The sequence below is a fragment of the Chrysoperla carnea genome, chromosome 5, assembly GCF_905475395.1.
Source record: "Chrysoperla carnea chromosome 5, inChrCarn1.1, whole genome shotgun sequence".
Taxonomy (NCBI): Eukaryota; Metazoa; Arthropoda; class Insecta; order Neuroptera; family Chrysopidae; genus Chrysoperla; species Chrysoperla carnea.
The window spans coordinates 13,720,032-13,740,742 of record NC_058341.1 but is presented as its reverse complement, the minus strand read 5'-3'; the positions used below and the strand labels follow the sequence as shown (position 1 = coordinate 13,740,742).

The 20,711-nt window shown below is 27.5% G+C and overlaps 1 protein-coding gene across 3 annotated transcripts in view; it reads right to left on the bottom strand.

Annotated features, from left to right (window-relative positions):
* Positions 1-1,499: 1,499 nt before the first annotated feature.
* LOC123300743 (RYamide neuropeptides-like) overlaps positions 1,500-20,711 on the bottom strand; it is a 49,344-nt gene continuing 30,132 nt past the window's right edge. For 2 of the 3 annotated variants that reach the window (XM_044883385.1, XM_044883386.1), the window contains 2 exons: positions 7,852-8,181; positions 1,500-1,892 (listed from right to left, as the gene is read on the bottom strand). In XM_044883385.1, the coding sequence (XP_044739320.1) occupies positions 1,823-1,892; positions 7,852-8,181 (400 nt within the window). In that variant the 3' untranslated portion in view covers positions 1,500-1,822. Of the gene's footprint in view, positions 1,893-7,844; positions 8,182-20,711 lie in introns of all 3 variants that reach the window. The other variant, XM_044883387.1, reaches the window with a different exon arrangement.

The window sequence follows — 20,711 nt, the reverse complement described above, 5'->3', positions numbered from 1 at the left end:
CAAACGAAACAAAAAAAATCCAAATAGGTTCATCCGTTTAGGCACTACCATGTCACAGACACACACACACACGCAGATAAACACTCATAGCGATCAAACTTATAACAAACACCTCTTTCTTTGGTTCGGGGGTTAAAAATTAATTTTTGTCGATGTAAACATTATTAATGAATACTATTTTTAACTACAAAGCTGAAATTTTGTTTTTCACTCAACCAAAAATGAGCTTCATTGATTTTTTTAATAAAATAATGGATTTGATTTCCATACAAAAAACCCACATGATCATAAATCACGTTAATATCCACAAAAAAAGCCTAGTTGTACTGTTAAGTAGAAAATTATATCGATATCTTACACGGGTTTTTTTGATTCCAAATTAAAAATGTATAGCTCTTATCTAACCACCCTTTACCTATGTAGAGCTTAAATTTATATTATTTATAACTTGTGTAAATAATGATTAGCTTTAAATTACCATTAATCGTAAATACTTTATTTTGATTTGCAATAAATTATCCAACTGTTGTAAAATATTTTTATGAGAATTGATTTCAACTTATATGGATAGGCCAATTAATTTTCACTATAATTTGCCATCACAATATCTCTTTGGTAAAAATATTTAAAAGAAGAAATAAAAATTGTATAATTCAAGTACGGAAATTTCATGGTGAAGTTTGAGAGAACTATTTCAAAGCAAGTTTATGGTTGATTTTATTTAGTTTTTAACTTTTCTCTTAAAACATTTTTCCGAAAACTGAATAGATTCTGCAGAAATTGGATAATATTAAACATATATACGTTACACTTAATTTTCGCTGATTAGTTGTAAAATTTTAAATCCAACTTCTGGTTCAATTTTTGTATCGTACATGCTTCCCTTCGGCACCAAATCAGTTAATCGCAATTGTTCTCCAGAGAGATACTTACTAAAATTCCGCTATTTTTACAAAAAAAATAGCTGCAGTAACAGTCGGGTTAAAAGTTTAAGACAAAAAGTAATATAAAACACAAAAAAATAGTGGAAGCGTCGGGAATTAAGAAGAGAAAATGAAGATATTATAATATAATTGATCACAAAAAGATATAGACATACATTTTTTTATTGATTTTTACATAATATAATTACAATTAACAATTGTTTATATATCAGTTCAGTTATAATAATAAATTATTTTTAATTTTTCCTTGTTTTTTTTTTTGTTAATGTATTTTGCTATTTTGAAGTACTCATTAAATAACACTAATTTTCAAAAAAATTTTATTTAGCACTATTTTTATCTTGAATAATTATGTTTTATTCACTATATATTAACTATATTTTTTAACTACGAATTTTCATTTTAAAAATTTGATTTTTCCAGCCATAAAAATCAAATTTAATATTCTACAAAAAAATATTTAATACTTCAAATGTAAAATAAAACTATATTTTCAATATGATCGAAAATAAAAATATTAAATTTTGAAAATATATTTTTTTTTCTGGTATTGAAATATTAAATAGTTTTTGATCTGAAAATCTCTAAACATTTACTTTGAAATACCAAGACGAAGGGCTCATTTTTAGCTACAAAAATTTCCTACACATGGATATTTAAATTGGGTGGGGGGAGCAAGTCGTGTAAAGCTTTATTTTTAGAGAGAGAGAAAATGAAAATTGACAGTTTAGGTGAATATTAAATAGCATATTTTAAAAGAAATAATCTTTTTCTTTTTAAATTAACATTTTTTCTATGAATATGCGTAAATATAAAATACTAGTAATTTTCTTACAAGATATTTATTTATTTTTTGTAACATATTTTATTTTTTAAAATTAATTGTTGTATGAGAGGTCGGTCGGATCTTCCAAGCTCTTCTGTAGGTCGTTGGTAAAAGTCTCTTTCCTGAAACAAAAGTTAAACAAGTGAAAACAAACAATTGACTGAGTTGTTGAAATACCATGTATAGACAGTGTTGAACTCTGTTACATTACACATACAAACATGTCACACATACATAACTGATACTCTCATATAATACATACTATATAATTTGCGCCTAATTTGCGCTCTCACGGGTAAACAGTTATGTTTACGAAAAAATGTTTCAAACAAAAGTTGTTTAATTTTTTATACGGAAAATTTTTTGTATTTTGTTCTATCTCCAATGGTTAACAAGACCCAATTGACCTATGTTACCGATTTACGAACTCGATCTCACTTTTTATGTCCTGAGCACGCTGTAAAAATTTCAGCTTGATATCATTTTTGGACTAATTAGGTGATTCTATGAACTAATGAATGGACTATGAAATGGACTAATTAGGTGATTCTATGAACACCTATACCAAAATTTGTTTCGTAGCATTAATATTTTTAAGCGTTACAAACTTGGGACTAAACTTACATGGTATAAAAATATTTAAATTTTTTTAATAGCGTGGATGAGCAGTAAACTGCAATTAAATCCATACTGGAAAACTAATTAACTAAACTCAGCCGTTTCCAAGATATTATTTTTTACAAAAAAACGAATTATTTTTACAAAATTCTTAGAAATGGTTGCAAAAATTGTACAGTTGTTAATTGAATTCAGCTCAGCCTACAACTTTTTAAACTTATTATTATAAACAAGTTATCAAAAGAACAAATTACTTTATTTTCATCCCAAAAAAATATAATAAAAAACGAAATATTTTTCCTTAAAGAATTTATTTTCTTTAGAAAATAAAATTTAAGTGCCTAAAATAATAATCAAGAAAATTATACCTCATTATTATTAAAGTTAAATAAAAGAGTTTAATAATAATTGAAACAAATAGAAAGTTTTTGTTTTTGTCAAAAAATAATACACCAGAGAAAAGGCGAAAATTAAATATTTAGTACCTATTAAGAAGAAAAAGGAAAATTACGTATTTATTGTTATTTTCATTGCGTAAAATATTAAAAAACAATATTGTTTTTGTTATTGTTTTTCTTAAATAAATATTGTTTTAAAAAAGTTATCTGTTTCTAGAGTATATTAAACGATGCATTACTGTTCTTTTTTTTAATGCCTACAAAAAATTGTGTCTTGATTGTGACCTCTATGTGACTTTGAACGTCGGGTAAAATCTACAATCTGTATATCTACAATCTGAATATGGTAGATCTCACATGCTTGCTGTGACCATTGTACTGTTTACTTTTCGCACGGTGTGTGAGTTTTATTGGAGGCGTTTCCATGGTAACGATACACTATTTAATTATAGAATTGTATGGATGCATTTATATAATTGTATGGATTGCATTTATGGCTTACATTGAAAATTTAATATTATTGTCTCACAAATTTAAATAAATAATTATGATAATTTACATTTGAAAAATAATATTTGTACGATTTGATTTCTTATTTTCACAATTTTTAATGTATTAAGTTTAATTAATTAGTGTTTTTCAATAGTTTTAATTTGATACTTTCTATAAATATAACATGTAAAGAATTGCAAATTAGTCATAACAACCTCCTTTATTGGCAAAATTTTTCACTGGAAGCGCTGGCATTCGTAAAACATGCTGGAATATCTTCTGAAATCCTGAAATATATCCTTACATATTATGCTTCCATAATTCCACGGATATAATAAATTATATTTATTCTCTATGCGTTGTGTGGTTCAACCAAACTTCACGTATATATGGTTGTCTTGTGGCGTCCTTAAATAATTTTTCATTGTTTTTGAGTTTTTCTTTTGATAATTTTGTATTAATGGAAAATACAGAGTGCTCAGTTTTTAATACGGAAAATTAAACAGGTGATTTCCGAAATTAAAGTTATAAAAACTTGACACACCTTTATAAGATAACTTTGAAGTATCCTAGGTAAATCAATTATTTTTATTACGAAAATATACTTCTTTAAATTTCCACAATCTTGGTTTTTTTAAATAGAAAATAATTTTATAGAAAAAACATAAATGAAAATAATAACGAGAGTTTCCTTTTATTTTCACCATTTTTGAATGAAAGTTTTCAAATTTTATTAAGAAAAGAATATTCAAAGTCGTTGTACCTTTTCATATGCCTAAGGTCATTCGGCTTGTCACCATATACTCGCATTGATATAACTATGCTAAAGAAAACTTTTATAATAGTTTAAATATCCATTTTCTTTATTTTCAAAATTTTCTTTTATGAATTTCTTTTGAAATGAATTTATTAATGAAATATTAACGTAAAAGCGTATAAGATATTTGTTATAAAAAGTCCGTCATTCATCAAGTTCATAAAAATTCTCATATATTCGTGCACTATTTGTGACAACTGTGTACAATACTAATACATTGTATCTTTAACAGTGCTGTAGCAATTATGTTTTGAGTAAGGGGCTAAAAAATTTTGCATAGGAGGGCACTTAATACAGCGGTCGAAAAAATGAGAACAAAAGATAATTTTGAGAAGTATATAACTCTCAAGCGGAAAATCTTTTGAAGAAATTATAGCCTACAGAAGCTTACACCCAAGGAATGGAAAACGTGTACAAACGTTTTGCAGCAATCGAAACTTTGAGAAGTATATAACTCTCTAGCGGAAAATCTTTTGAAGAAATTGCAGCCTATAGGAGCTTGCAGCCAAAGAATGGAAAAAGTGTACAAACTTTTTACAGCAATCGAAACTTTCCCATCTGGAACAGCAGTGCACACAGGCGAAATCATTCTTTTCGGTTTTAGCATGTCGAAACTGTGTCCATTATTTGAAATTAATAAAAAAATTCATAAATATAATAAATTTGAACAATTTACAAACATTGCTCTGGCGTGAGTCTATTCATTATGGAATCGTAAACCAAACTAAACACAAAGCAACTGTTTTCTATCAAATCGGTTACCAAACAAAAGATTAACAACTGAAGAATGTAAACCTCTAAAAAAAAACACCTTTTATTTTCAAATCGCCCAAAAAAACTAAAAACATCTTAGAACATTCTGTGTGCCTAGAACTGATATTTACAATTTTCCTTTAAACAATATGAAAAATATATTATAATACTCAAGATATTTTGATATTTATATCGTTTTATTTTATTTATTATAATAGATGTAGGATGATGAAATAAAAATATTACTATATAGTAAAACAGTAATGTTTATAATACAATTGTGTAATTTAATATCTATCCAAAGGATTTAACTAAATACCTATCAAACGAATCACAATGACAATCATCAACTGATTATATTCTTTCATCTCTTTAAGATGTATATATATAAAAAAAAAAGAAAAACAAATCAAATTTCTATGTATTGAAATAATAATAATTGATTACGAAAACAAATTATATAATGTAGTTTTTAATATCCGATGTTCGTTGTTCGATTTCTAAGTTCCAACAATATTTTATACCTACAGAGTGAAATTTCGCTGGGAAAAAATTAATATGTTCTTTTAAGAAATAAAAGTGTCATTATGGGTGCTGTAAGATAAAAAGTCAGTCGATATGAAGAGTGCAGTATGAACAGTTTATATAAAGAGTTCTCTACGGACAGGCATTGTGGATAGTTGAAACAACAGTAAAGTGTGAACAGTAGTTGTGAAGGATGTACGAGCGTCAATTTTGGATAAAAAGCTTGATTTTTTTGTTATATGAAGTTGGACTAAGTCTAAATCAATTCTGAAAATTTTAGGGGGGTGGGGGTTGCGTAATTATTTAAATAAATATGTGACTTCAAAAGTATTCATATTTAACATTAGTTTTATGGGAAAATTGTAGATGGATTATACGTTTTCATAGATTTCTCCAAAACTAGTCGGTGGAAATTTAAAAAAAAACTATTTAATATTTAATAAATTATTGAAAACCAAAAAAAAACCGTTGTGCCCTACTAATTAAGGATGTATGAGCACGGTAGTGGGGACCCAAGTTAAAAAAAGTATACATTTTCCATTTTGATGTTATTATAACTTGAGAATATAAGACGAATTAGAGCAATTTTCAAAATATTGAAAAATTGAAAATTTTCTTTAATTATTCAGCTTTCGATATTTGGAAAACCAAGGCAGATATTGAAAAATTTTATTTATATTTTTCGTAAGTTAAAAGAAAATTCATCATCAAAGTTGAAAATAAGGTACAAATAATTTCAACCACGAGTCTAAACTTACCTTGGCGCGATCGTACAATCTTAAAGAAAAGTTTTCAAAGATTTCACCTAGTGACGTTTTATTGTAACGAACCTACGAGATTCAGTCGTTACGATACATTTACAACGGGTTTTATGTCTCATACGTCCATAAAAAAAATTTGACGTGATATATGAACACATAAATGACTTATGACAATTTGTAAGTGAAATTGAAGACTACAGATTTTTTTTTCTTCTCAATATAACAACAATATTAAATTCAGTAATCATATTTGTTATCAAATATGAGAATAGTTCATTATTTTTCATCATAAATATAAACCCGTAGGTCTTATAAGATACATACGAAGCGGAAATCAACTCTGGCAGCCTTGAATATCTTGACCAATCAATGTAGAATTGAAAATCTCAACGTAATGAATTTTCTCCATGTAATGAACGCGAAAAATAGAAAAACTATTTATAAACCTCTCTATTTTTAGAAAATTACTAATGTTATCTATCAGAATTTTTGCTAAATGTTTTCTTTGCTGCTTGTTTCTTAAAAATTTTCCCTGTTACATTAATTCTTGAAGAAAATAGGTCAAAAGTTCGTTATGTAATTATTTAAAAGAAAATAATGGTAACGATACTAACTGTCGTGAGGTTATCGAAGGAAAATTAACATTCGCAGAGAAATTTTTTGGAAATTTTGTCTAAAAGCCTAAAAGTTAGAATAGTTTTTGTATTGGGCTTAAGCAATGCCAAAACGGAGCTGCAGGTGACTTGATTTTGGAGATATAGAAAGGTAAATAGCCTAAGTATCAAAAAAGCTCAGATCTCCTTTGAATACACTGAAATCAAGGCAACTGTCCCCCAAAGAAAATTCTTTTTTGAAAAAGCGAATGTTTGTGTCTGAGCATTTCATTAAATAGATTACACTGGTCAACGCAAATTTTATACCTGAAACAAGAGTATACTTTTTGAAAGGTTTTTGACGTGCTGAATACGAATCTGAGCGCAAAATTGATTCAGCACATCACGTTTTCGAGAAATTCGCTCTTAGTACGGAAAAAACTTACTTTCCCCTAAATTCCAAGTTATGTTTCACCGATGAATAATTTTACCTCACAAAAAAATTTACGTTGTTAGAAAATACCATTCATTTCCCTTCAAAAAGCCATTTTGAAATTTTAGAAAATTTTGTTCCAGGAAATTGAATAAGTAATCTAAATATCATATGATTTCTCGAAGAGCAAAAGGGATATCGGAAAGATTCAAAAAGTATTTTAAAGGAAGAGGAAAGAAAAGGGATGGCTTTCAATTTCCACATCAGAAATTACACAGAGGTGTTACGGAATTTAGAGTATAACCGAAAAAAGGACTTTTCTCTTTTAAAGGTAAAAATATTTCGAAAACCTTATTTATTAGAAAAATTCTGAAGCCGATGGGGCAAAATATCGTATCAAAGGAACAACAAATGGCATCAAATCAAATTTTTTGACCAGTGTTATTACCACAATTCACGGGCAATAAATAAAAAATGAAAATGGTTTTTTACGTTTTTTTTTTGACTATTTTAGTTTTGGAGATTAGTATAAAGTGAGTCTAAAAAATTTTAAGGGATTCTTTTTACTTTGCTAAGTAATACAATGTGATGGATTAAGGTTTTGTTATTTGAGAAAAAACCCTTGTAAAAGTTTTTATTTGTGGAAAAAATGCAAATAATTTAAGAAAAAAATTCCTTATATACCTTTTACCTTTCCGAGCATCGATAAAAATTAATATATCCAGTATATACACAATTCATGCCAATATCAATAACAGGTACCACTTCTTCGGATGATGAATTCACACCAGGATCTGATGCTTGTGTTGATGTTAAACTACGTTTACCATATCGTGATCCAATAAAGAATTTACCATTTCGTGGTTGTACATTTGGTATACGTTGATTTGAGCCACTACGTCCATATCTGGATATGTAAAATGTTTTTGTACCTTTACCACGTTTCTCAATTTCATGTCCCCATGATATTCCCATTAATAGCGCTATTAATACAACCATTATTAGACACACGTAAAGTATCCTGAAACCAAAATGATATCGAAATTAGTTTTTAATTTTGGAATACAGAATTGTAATACGAATGAATTAAGAGAAGTTTAATACTGATCACACACTCGTCAATGTTATTTTAGGAACAAAAATAACAATTTCTTACATTTGAAATAATTACATTTTTACTTTCGTCTTCGACATAAACAGTAAAACCTGATTTGAAAAAATTTCTTTGGTATAAATTTTCATAAACATAATTTGATAAGCTTATTTTGACCCAAATATTTCAAAATTGCCCGGATATGATATATTCAAAAATTTAACGCAGTAAATTTATCTGGATTCGAATTTCAATACTATCGGATTGATATCTTGAAAAGCATAAATAAGATAGTATTCTGATCCACGGCATCTTTTTTGCCGTATCAAATTTAGATTATTACATTTTTCAAATTTTTTCAGATTTTTTAAGGCTATTTTGACCCAAATATTACAGAAATGATTACCCGACGTATGTATTCCAAAATATAATCCAGTTGTATTTTGGAATTATCTTTATAATGGGCTGATATATTAAAAACAGTTTCTCAGATTGCTTCCTAACCATTGACATAATTTTTTTCAGTGCCAAAATTAGCTTAAATACAAAAAAGAGACGAATTGATTGTTAATTGAGTTTTCCACATTTTTAAGCGGGCTTAAAATGATACTGAAACATTACAAAGTTTCGATGAACGGATTCTACTGCATTTTTTTAATGTATGTATGGAATTTCATTGATATATCGCTTTATGAACAAACAATGTTAGAATTTTATATTTCACATTTCGCTGGAAAAAGGTATAGCTTTAATTATAACTATAAGTTTGAGGATTTGAATAGCTTTTTGTATTTTTGAAAACGTATATAAGTGCTTTTTCACTATAAAGTCGGCATTATATAAAAGTATGATACATATCGTTTTAAAATGAAAATTTTATGAGTATGTACATATAATAAATAATAATGCGTTCCCCGAAAAAAAATCGACCATTGCAAAAAAAATTGAACCTGTATCTTCATAATAATTTCAATATTTACACAGCGCGTATAAATATTTGTTTAATGTACGATAATGTAAATAAAAACATAATTAATAACACATTTTACTAATAAAAATTTGGAAAAGTGTGAGTTTGACTCCACTGTCAATGGTTTGGTACTGTCATTGCGTTCTAATATTGTGCATTGCTTATATATATTATCAAGGCCAATTGTATATTATTTGACAGTCATTTCAGAAGGCTGATAAACTAAAAGTGTAATTTACAAAATTTTAAAAAACCAGCGAGTAATTTTTTCGGGTACGGAACCATAAACTCGTACTCGGTCGATCTAAAAACACTCTCCATTAAATTACCTTTATCCTTAGAGCTTTCTTCAAATTGAACCGATTTTGAGGATCATCTCCTATTTTTTAGTTGTTCCAGATACGTAACCCTAAGCTCTCACTTAAAACACGGCTAAAAACACTCCCCATTAAATTACTTTTCAAACGAACAGATACATAGACAGACAGGCACATAGACAGGCAGACAGACACACATAGCGGTCAAACTTAGAATACCTTTTTCATTGATTCGGGGGCTAAAAAACATCCCACTTTTTTAATAATTTCGTCATTCTAGAGATCATTGCTGTTTTTTCTCGCTCTAGAAACATATCTAAGACAACTTCCTATTAAATTACCTTTCAAACGAAACAAAATTGGTTCACCCGTTTAGGCGCTACGATGTCACAGGCAGGCACACATAGCGGTTACACTTATAACACCCTTTTTTTGGTTCGGGGGTTAAAAACTGAGAGAGACACTATTGCCTAATAACTTCTTTCTCTACGAAAATTTGCATAACCAGAGAATTCTATCTCAAGGAGCATGAAAAATTTATAATTACGTGGAAAGCTTGATTTATCTTGTTTGAATATCGTCATCAAGTTTTCGTCGTCCAAAAAGTATTCGGTAATTAAGAAAAAAATCACTCTTGCACATTGCTACATATTTTCATTTCCTTTAACTATGGAACCCTAAAAAATTATGACGAAATATTGTTATATGTATATGTTATCACACCAATCAATATTTAAAAAAAATTTTATACGCTATTTAATTTGATTTCCCTCGTACCATATGAACAACAATTACCTACACCTAATTATTATAGATTAGATTAATTTGCTTCACTGATTTATTAAAAAAAAAAATAAAAATTAATGTCCTCAATAAAATTTATTTAAAGTTTTCAAATAATGTACGCAGATATTTTATAACTTTTAAAGAAAACCGACTTCAAAAGAAAAACTTTTCCAAGATAAATTAAAATGCACTAAAAAGTAAAAAATAACGATAATATAATGTAGTTAAAATTATTGTTATTTTTGGAGTCGGTGTCAGCCAAGGAAACAACTCTGACAGTACAGTTTGCTACATTAGCTTGGCTGACACCGACTCCAAAAATAACAATAATTTTAACTACATTATATTATCGTTATTTTTTACTTTTTAGTGCTTATTAATTTATTTAGGAAAAGTTTTTCTTTCGAAGTCGGTTTTCCTTTTGTTAAAAGTTTTTTTATTTTGTGATTTTTAGTGAATCTGAAGTACGCTAACTAATTCGTCACTGAAAAAAGAATCATCGAAATCGGTTGGCTTGATATTGAGTTGTTCGTCCTCTTGTCATGCATACTTGCTGCAAATCTAAGACTTTTATAATTTTTTCATGGATGCCGTTGTCAGAACTAGATCAAAATGAAATGGGACCACACGGGAACACCAGCTTTCAAACAGTTAAAGAATTATCAAAATAGGTTCACCCAGTCAAAAGTTCTGAGGTAACAAACATAAAAAAAAAAAATACAGTCGAATTGATAACCTCCTCCGTTTTTGTTTGAAGTCGGTTAAAAAGTAGTCAAACTGAAATTATGTTCCAGCTCCTTTTTTTTTACAAAAAATTCTTATATTGAAAAGATGAAGTCTGAAGAATATTTTCGTCTTATTGGAAGTTATGAAAATGTAAACTGTATTATTAATTCGACTTTATAATTTACAATTATCGAAAGAATATTTAATCAAAACAATTTCTTAACATAATTCCTAATTTTTTTTTTCTGAATAAATTTTAATATAATCATATTGCGTATAAAAATGGTAATTTTTCAGGTGTAAAACAAATTCATATTAAAAATTGTTCATTTTTTGAGAAAATTCTATATATTTGTCGATTCTTTTTATAAAATACTGTTTTTTATCATCTTCTTAAAAAACATAGCTATGGGTATGGGTTTTGATGAACGATAGCCCGTAACATATACAAAATTTTACTGAGTTTGAATTTTGGGGAGGTGATGGGAAATGAAACATAATTAACCAACATTTTTCTATCGTAAGGAGCGTTATCGAAAATAAATTTTACTTTACTACCGTGCCCACCACAAAAGGGTTTGTACTCCTTAAATCTGTCTACTTTCTGCAAAGCTTTTGCCCCCTTTGTGGTTAGTATGGCAGTATAATTTATCAATGGGTACAATAATTTTCATAAGCAGAAAGTTATTATTCTAGCATTGAAAGATTCAAACCTTGGCTTGTTTGAAAAAAAGACATTTAGTTAAAGACGTCAATACTTTTTTTTTTAACAAAACAATTAGAGTTTAATAATACCGCATATAATCGATTTTTCATAAGTGAAAACTTTTAACGCACATAAAACGCATTTATTATTAACGCAACATTTTTTTTTGTATTTATGTTTTCAGATTCTTTTTTTTTTTTCATAGAATATTTAATTTTCCATAATATTTTTTGTTTGTTTTAAATTTTAAAAACAAAACCTCTAATTAATATTTTAACAGATTTTATTTTAATGTTTGTATAAACGATTTTCTTTATCGTTTTCAAAATGTTCAGCTATAATTTTTTAAGGGTTTGAGACATATATTTAAAAAAATATTTGAACTGTGTATTTTGTTCAATTTTTCCAAATAAATCAATTCAAACATTTGGGTAGAAGAAACCGTTTGTCAAGGCTTTGGTGTTAAAGCCAACTAAAATTGATAATCATATCTTTGTTTTTCTTATTCTATCATGAAGATAAATAAAAAAACAAAAGTAAAATTTATTTTCTCAGATATTCTTCAAAATTTTTGCCGACTTCACACGATTTCAATAAACGTTGCCTTTTAGAAACTTGGACCATTTTTAGGATAAAATGTAACAAAAATCTGTGCTTTTTGTGATGTAAAACTTTTTATATCTATTTAATTCAGATTCATTTTATTATTTCATGTATTTTAATAAATCTTTTAATGAAATTTGGTTAAACATAAAATAGCATATCAAAAACGTATGCAGAAACTCAAATACAAAAAAAAAAAATGATATTAGATTTACTACTTTTTAAATTACAAAATATTCTCTCCAAAGTGGTTAATTATTCTATATCAAGTTGATTCTATAGAGAATCATCGTAGTTTTTGATTTAGTTTATATTTACACCATATAAACCTAATAAGACAAGTTTATTCGATGTATTAAAGGCTTTCGTTTACATATATATAGGTTAGTCCGAAAAAAAAACAGAAGTAGTGAAGTACCTAAGTACAGATAGCATTAAAATTCAATTCGATTATTATTTTAGAATAAATTTGAAATTGATTATTGTTGGATAGTGGGAAGAAAGTCAGATGGTAGGCTCTTGAGACCATACCGTATGAAATCCCATCAGGTATATATTCATTTGTCAGTTACAGTATTAGTCCAATAAAATGAAGATTTAAACTACCATAAAAAACGGAAGCCTACATTTTTGAATTCAAGTTCATTTTGACATAAATTTGAAGTATAAGTAGTTAAAAAATATTGAATTCTATTAAGAGGGTAGAAAAACACAAAAAAATACCCTCAAAATCACTTTTTCGAAAATAAAACATACGAAGATATGAAAAAAAGTTTTAAATAAAAAATTAACAATTTCTATAAAATCATTTCTAATCACTTATGCTTAGATCTTTAAAACTACACTACGGATTTTGATGCGGGTTCTTTTTTAATAGATAGAGTGATTCCAGAGGAAGGCATATACATAATATAGTAGAGAAACACTGATAATTTCAAGCCGGGTTGGTTCGCCAGTTTGCCAATAAAAAAAATCTAATTTATAGCTCAGCCGCATAAAATATAAAAAGATTTCCAAATAAACGAATGACTTGTTGTCTTATAACACTCGTATTAATATAAAAGTATTAAAGAAAAAGTAAAATTTCAGAAAATTTCATCACATAAATGCACGACTTTTCCTTCAATTATTTATTTTAGACAGTATCACCTGCGGCATCAACACATATGATAAACGCGCCTATCTACCTACCAAAAAAAATGAGAAATCGTATAGAGATATGTATTTTTATTTAAATTAATGCTTTTATCTTTATCTACGCATGTATTTTGATTCATTATGAAAATATTACAATATGAAAAAAATTCTTAATTTGTAAACTTGAACTGAACTTTGCATTCGAATAAATGCCTGTTCTTTTGATACCCTAGTTTATACACTTTTTACACTCAGTGCAAGTAGAAAAAGTTGTCCTATTCGTTGTGTGCGTAGTCATGGTAGGGACAATAAAATCGATGCCAGCGATTCCAGTGAAAAATTTTGACGATAAAGGAGGCTGTTATGACTAATTTGCAATTCTTTACATGTTAATGTTATAGAAAATGTCAAATTAAAATTATTGAAAACCCTTATTAATTAAGCTTAATGCATTAAAAATAAGAAATCAAATTGCACAAATATTATTTTCCAAATGTAAATTATCATAATTATTTATTTAAATTTGTGAGACAATAATATTAAATTTTCAATGTACGTCATAAATGCAATCCATACAATTTATATATTCATCCATACAATTCTATAATTAAAGTAGTGTATCGTTATCATGGAAACGCCCTCAAAAAAACTCACGCACGGTGCGAATACACTATTTATACTCAGTATAAGTAGAAAAATTGTCGTACTACCCTGCAATTAGATTTCCTTTTTACACTGAGAGAGAGTTTTTCATGTCGTATTTTATTAGTAAGTTTTCAAATAATTAATCAATTATTGTTATTTCAATAAATTTTTTTGCATATAAAAACGATATATATATTGGAATAGTTTAAAATAACAATAGCCCAGTAAAATCATAAATAGAAATAGAAAAAAATAAATATGACGTAGAACTTAGAAGTTTTCTTAAATTTTCACAATATAATAATTTTTTATTAAATTTTTCTAGTAATGAATATCGAATAGCTCTAGTGACCTGGATTGTTTTGTAATAGGTATTGTTTAGTGAAATTCTTTTTTTCTTACTTTCGTTAAAACATTTGCATGCAATGTATTTTTTTGTTTCTGTATATTCCAATGAAATGTTTAAATAAAAGATTTTTATTCATGATCAAGGAAAAATGAAATAATATACTCTATAGTTTGTTTGAATCATTATTTTACTCAAATCTTCGTATCTTAGATAAAACTGTGATAACAACATGTAAGCGAAAATTTAAAGAAACCTTCAGCACAAGATCAAGTCAGATTGATTCGTTTGTGCCACCCACAGCTCTTAGAAGGATGAACCGGTTTTGATTTTTTTTGACAAGTAATTTGATCGAAAGTGTTCGTAGAAGTATCTCAAGAAATTCTGCTCATCCGTTTGAGCTCGAACTTGAAACATAGCTAAGAACACTTTCAGTCAAATTACCTTTCAAAAAAAAAAATAAAATAACAATCGGTTCATCCGTTAGGAGCTACGATGCCACAGATAGACACACAGATACACAGAGACATTAAACTTATAACACCTCTCTTTGTTAGTCGGTGGTTAAAAACACATTAAACCAATTTATTATATTTTCCGAGTAGGAGGCAATAATTCAGTGTTTTTTCCAAGAAATAGTGTATTCTACTATAAAGCGGTGCTTAACCCTAAAAAAATGTTCGCAAAATTTTGGTTTTCACGCCATAGCTGACATTAAAATTGTGATGTTAACACCATAGCTGGCTGGAGTGACCAAGTTTTCGGACTAAGGTATACTAAAAACCTTTAATTTCTTGAACATTATTAAAAATTTCTTGCTTACTTTAATAATTTTCATTCATCTATACTTCCAGTATTTTGACTGAGAAGGAAAAACTCAGTTTTTGATAGTTTTACTAACTCTTCAGATTAAGTTTGAAGGTTTATAATTAAATGAATTAATATTTGTGATTCATTTTGCCTAGGTGAGAGATGTTTGAGAGTTTCAATTCTTAGTTAAATTACTATTATATTTGAGAAAATGAGAAAAAAATTTAGTAGTTCATTTGAGTTCAAAATTAGATTGATTTTTCTTGAATTTCGAATTCGAAAATTAAATAGTATTTCGCATGATTTTTTATTGAAGAGTAGTAATACCGATTATTGAATTCAAACAGCAAACGAAATATTTATGTTGTTTCAAAAATAGGTACGTCAAAAATGCGATGTGTTTTTTAATATTTCTACAAGAAGTGTAAAAAATTGTAATATCGTTTGAAGAATATTTGTAATAACACAAAAAAACAGATAAGTATGTCTTATATATTATTATTTATACGTATACATTATTATTTTTATCTCGTAAATTCATTATCACTTCTTCTGCATGCTGTGATATAAATAATTGCTAAAATAAAAAAAATAAAATAAAAAATGAGGCTCACATTATAAACCCACATTTCAGTCGTTACTGCTCCTACAATATAGACTTATGCATTGTATCAAAGATCAACGAGGAAAGGTAGAGATATACTCTCATAATCTCCAATGTTAGTCTCAAGAAGTCTTTTGAAAGTGTCATGTTTCCACACGGAGGTATGTTGAAAATCCGAATGTGAGCTTAATTAGTGTCATGAAAGTGAACGAATATAAAATTCCAAGCACTTTCAAAACTTTTGTTAAAGAAACGACTTTGTAGCTCCCTTTCTTGCCTCTTTATGAAAATACTTATTGTTTCAAAAGCTTGAGAATAAAATTACACTTCGAATAAAAAGAAGCATGGAAGGAGTAATTAAAGCATCTTATAATAATAAATAATAGTTTTAAAAAAAAAAACTAAAAAACACGCTTTTGTAAAGAGCTGGGCTAAAAGGTAGAAATGAATTTCAATTATTGTAAATTTTATAGGGCATATATTGGTAAAAGTAAAATCATTATAAAATATCCTAAAAAGCCCCCAACGCTTTTTTGCGATCAAATGATTTTTTTTGAATTTAAAGATGTTATTTTCTACCTTTCAGGGCTCTTTACAAAAGCCTGTTTTTTGGTTTTTTAAGACAATTATTTATTTATCAAAAATTCAGTATAAATATGGTGGGAGCGCAAGTAAATGTATATATTGTCAGATATGGAAATCGTGAATCCTAATCAGGATAATCTTGATAAGTATTCCGAATTTCGAGTTAGTCCGACGTTTTGAAGGGGGTTAAAATCATGTTCGAAATTTCCGTTATATACTAACATACTAATATACGTATGAAGCTAATAAAAGTATTTTTAAAGAGGGGAAAATATAACCTTAGTGATGAGGCTCTGCTAGCCTTCTGAATATTTTTTGTACATATAAGACATTGTTTCCACGTGAATTTTATGATCTTCAATCTATTCAAAATATCCTAGAATGCTAGAATATACTAGAATATAGGAATACATAATACTGTTTAACATATATTATACATATAATATAGATAGATACATTTGTATCTATTATGTATATATCTTAAATGCATTAAAGATAATTATAGTACATTATTTGAATTTCAAATCAACAACTCATACAATTCTAGTATTATAATATTAAACAGGGTGTAACAGAAATAATGTTTCATAAAAAACTGTTGCAAGAAAAACATCGGACATGAGTGTAAATAAGTAAAGTTTTAACGAAAATAAATACTCAATAATATAAATAAACAGTATCTACCTAGAAAAATGATGTTTCCTAGTTTTTATTTTGTTCGAGTTTATCAATTTATCAATTGTAATTAAAACTTGTATTTTTAAACAATTTTGTTGAAAACTTGATTAAAGTTTGGTTTGGTATCATTTTAAAATTTAAGGTGACTGTATTCCTACAGTATTGTAAAAAAGTTATGGTTTATTGCAAGGTTAAAAAATAAAAACCTGTGTCGAAATTTTTTCGCACTCACTTGGTAATACTCGAAACACTATGAAATATAGAAAAAAATTTTCATAAAATAGTAAAATGCGAAAAATAAAATGGTTGAATAAGGACATGTTCGACACAAGATAATTCGATCATCTACAATATCTAATCGGCTTTTCACTGTCAAATATATCAAAGTCTGACGGAATTATATACTGAATTCTATAATATTCGTATATGACTTGTCTATAAAATCAATAGATTATTTCAAAAAATTATGTTTTTAATCAATAAAACATCATAGAAAAAAATTAAACAAAACCCGGAGAAAAATTAATGAACAACTAAAGTATTTTTATGATGGCGAACACACATCACACTGCTGAAACATTACTTTTATTTGAGTGGTGAGACTGGTTGGTTTTTTATTTGTGATACTTCGATACACAGACCATATCTGTCTTGTAGAAACTTGAAGATCTTATATCACTTCCAAGGGCCTTGTTCGCAAAATTGTTGCGGCTATTAAAGGACACTAGTTGGGCAGCAGGCATGCTTAACGCCTGGGTCTGGCAGTGTATCACGACTACTGCAGGAGCTGTCACAGTAGTGAGGAGACAGGAGACAATGTCTCATCTTCTCTGTCTCTGCCCAGCTCTTGTCATGAGGAGATGGCCTTGCTTGAGCCAGCCTCTCTACGACCTAAAGTCCGTCGACGTCAAAGCTCTCCTGCTGTTCTTAATCAGCTCCAAATGGTTCATGGACCAGTGGCCGGGCATAGCTCAACTCTTTTTCGGTATCACAACGGATCCTACGGTCTAAGTGTGTCCCACCCCAGGATAGCCACTCTAACCTTATCTAACCTAACCTACTTCGATACAGTGCAAATGAGTATGGTTTTCAAGGAAAATACAACAAAAAGTTATTGAGTATTTCCAATAAATAATAAATATTGTTAATTATTATGAATCGTAAATAGAACATTACGATAGTAAATAAATGCATTTTATAACTGTGGATTTTCCTAGAATTCATTAAAAATAATAGTTGATACGAAAAATGACATTTCGTAATGAAATCTGTTAAAATTTATTTAAATGTATGCTAAACTAAAAAATATGTCAAGTGGGTTCAGATTTTCGAATACCTCTAAAAACAGACATTTATTTATTGAAGATCTATTTCAAATAAACATAGGTTGAGAATTGTTTCAAAATCAAAATACATATTTTCCAATTTCCTTTTCAATAAATCTTATAACACAACAGGTAAAGGTAAGAGAGTAAGAACACTTATATTTATTAGATTTGGGTATGATACACTTAAAAAGTTTGACATAATATTGATAAAATGTATATACTTATGTATATATCTATAGTAGAACTTATAATATTAGAAATGTAAATGTATATATTAAATTTTACTATTGTTTCAAAATCGATCCCAATAGAATCATTTTCAGTTTTCTAGCCGGTATTATATGATGATTGAAAATGATATTTTATTTACTGTCAGTTTAAGTGAATTATAGTGTAAGTTAACAATCACTAATATAGTAAATATCTACATTAATATAGCTTCTTTTTTTTTTAAATGTTTCACAAGTGGTTCAGAAAATATCGAAAGTTTAGTTAGTTTTCCGAACACGCGTCTTAAAAAAATAGTAATCATATACAAGAAATTATCGTGAAATTTGGACAAAATAGCTCATGATTTTCTTAAGAGTAACCAACTACTTCGGAAAATTGTAAAAAAAGGAAAAGTTTTTTTGATTTTTAGTTGATATTTTTGATTAAAAAAATTACAAAAATCGGATTTATTTGGAGATGCATTGGATCTAAAATATGAGCCCTGCGATTTAAATGCTGGTAAATCAAAAACCATCTTTATATTCAGTGGGAATATTATCGCTAGGTTCAATTTAGCCTAAAACGAGATATGCTTGATGTATCTTTAAATGAAAAAGGAGTTCATTCATATCCATTTTATAGGTTTCTGTAGGTAGGTATAAGGTGAGACTTTCGACAAGTGCCAACGCGTCATTTGACTTTAAAATTATTTGGAATGGAAATAAAAAATTTGAAATTGCTGTGACGTGTATGTGACGTTACACCAGCCCCTCTTCCCCCAGGGGAACCCCCGTTCATAAATGTGAACGACTGTGACAAAGAAGGGGAATGGGTAAAAAAATAATAAAATAAAATAAATAATAATGTAAAAAAATAAAATAAAAAATAAAATAATAAAATTTCTGGAATTTTTTCAAGACTTCTTCAAGAATGATCTTCTTGTTAAACTAAGAAAAAAAGGTAAATAATTCGAGAAGAAGGTCGTCGTCTATGTAATGTCTGAATCTGCCTGTATATATTGAATTGGTTTTTATACTCTAATTCACTTTTGCTATGAAGTGTATTTAATAAAATTATGAATTGATATATAAAATAATTTTCATTAAATGAGTTATTATATGAATACTGAGAGGGATAAAAGTGACACATCATGGCTTAAAGCTAAAAAAAATCCAAATAATATTTGTGTCCACAAATTTTTAGTGATAATTTCGAAGAATTGTGAATGTAATTTGAAATTTTTGCGGATGTTGAATGCAGCAAAAAAAAATTTTGGGTGCCAAAACAATAATAAAAGAAACACGATTTTACCAATCTTATGGTTTCGATATAATTAATTTAAAAAACACATTTATTGAAGATAGAAAAAGTTGATTTCAAGATATTTTCTTGTGGCTGTTTAATTTAGTAATTAAAGAATGTAATTGAAATTTGTTGGATAAAAATTGATGACGTCTCCCATCCGTATCTAAAATAAACTTTCTTCAAAAAAGGTTTCCAACTTTCTTACGAAATAATGGGTATCTTATATTTTATACCTTTCAGTATATTAGTATACTATATATTTAAACTTAATATTCTATAATTAAATATATACTTATTTAATACACACATGCCAATAAATAATACCTTTTCTAAAAATCAATTTACTTAATTAATTAATCATTTGAAATAATTAAATTGATTATTTTTAAGCCACAAATATATTAAATAATTAAAAAATAAAAAAGTTAAATTTTTAATTAATTAACTAATTTAGTATTTAGGTATTAATGCAGTAGAATCTCAAAGCTAAAAACGGAAACAAATGTTAAACAAGTTAAAACAAACAATTGACTGAGTAAATTATTGAAATACCATGTATAGACAGTGTTGATGACACAATCGTTTGTTTTTTGATGACATGTAAGTAAAGAAAGATATCCACTTTTAGATCATTCATCAAAAGTTGTTAATTTTTTTTTAAGAAACATTTTTTACATTAAAACTTTTTTTCTATCTCTAATG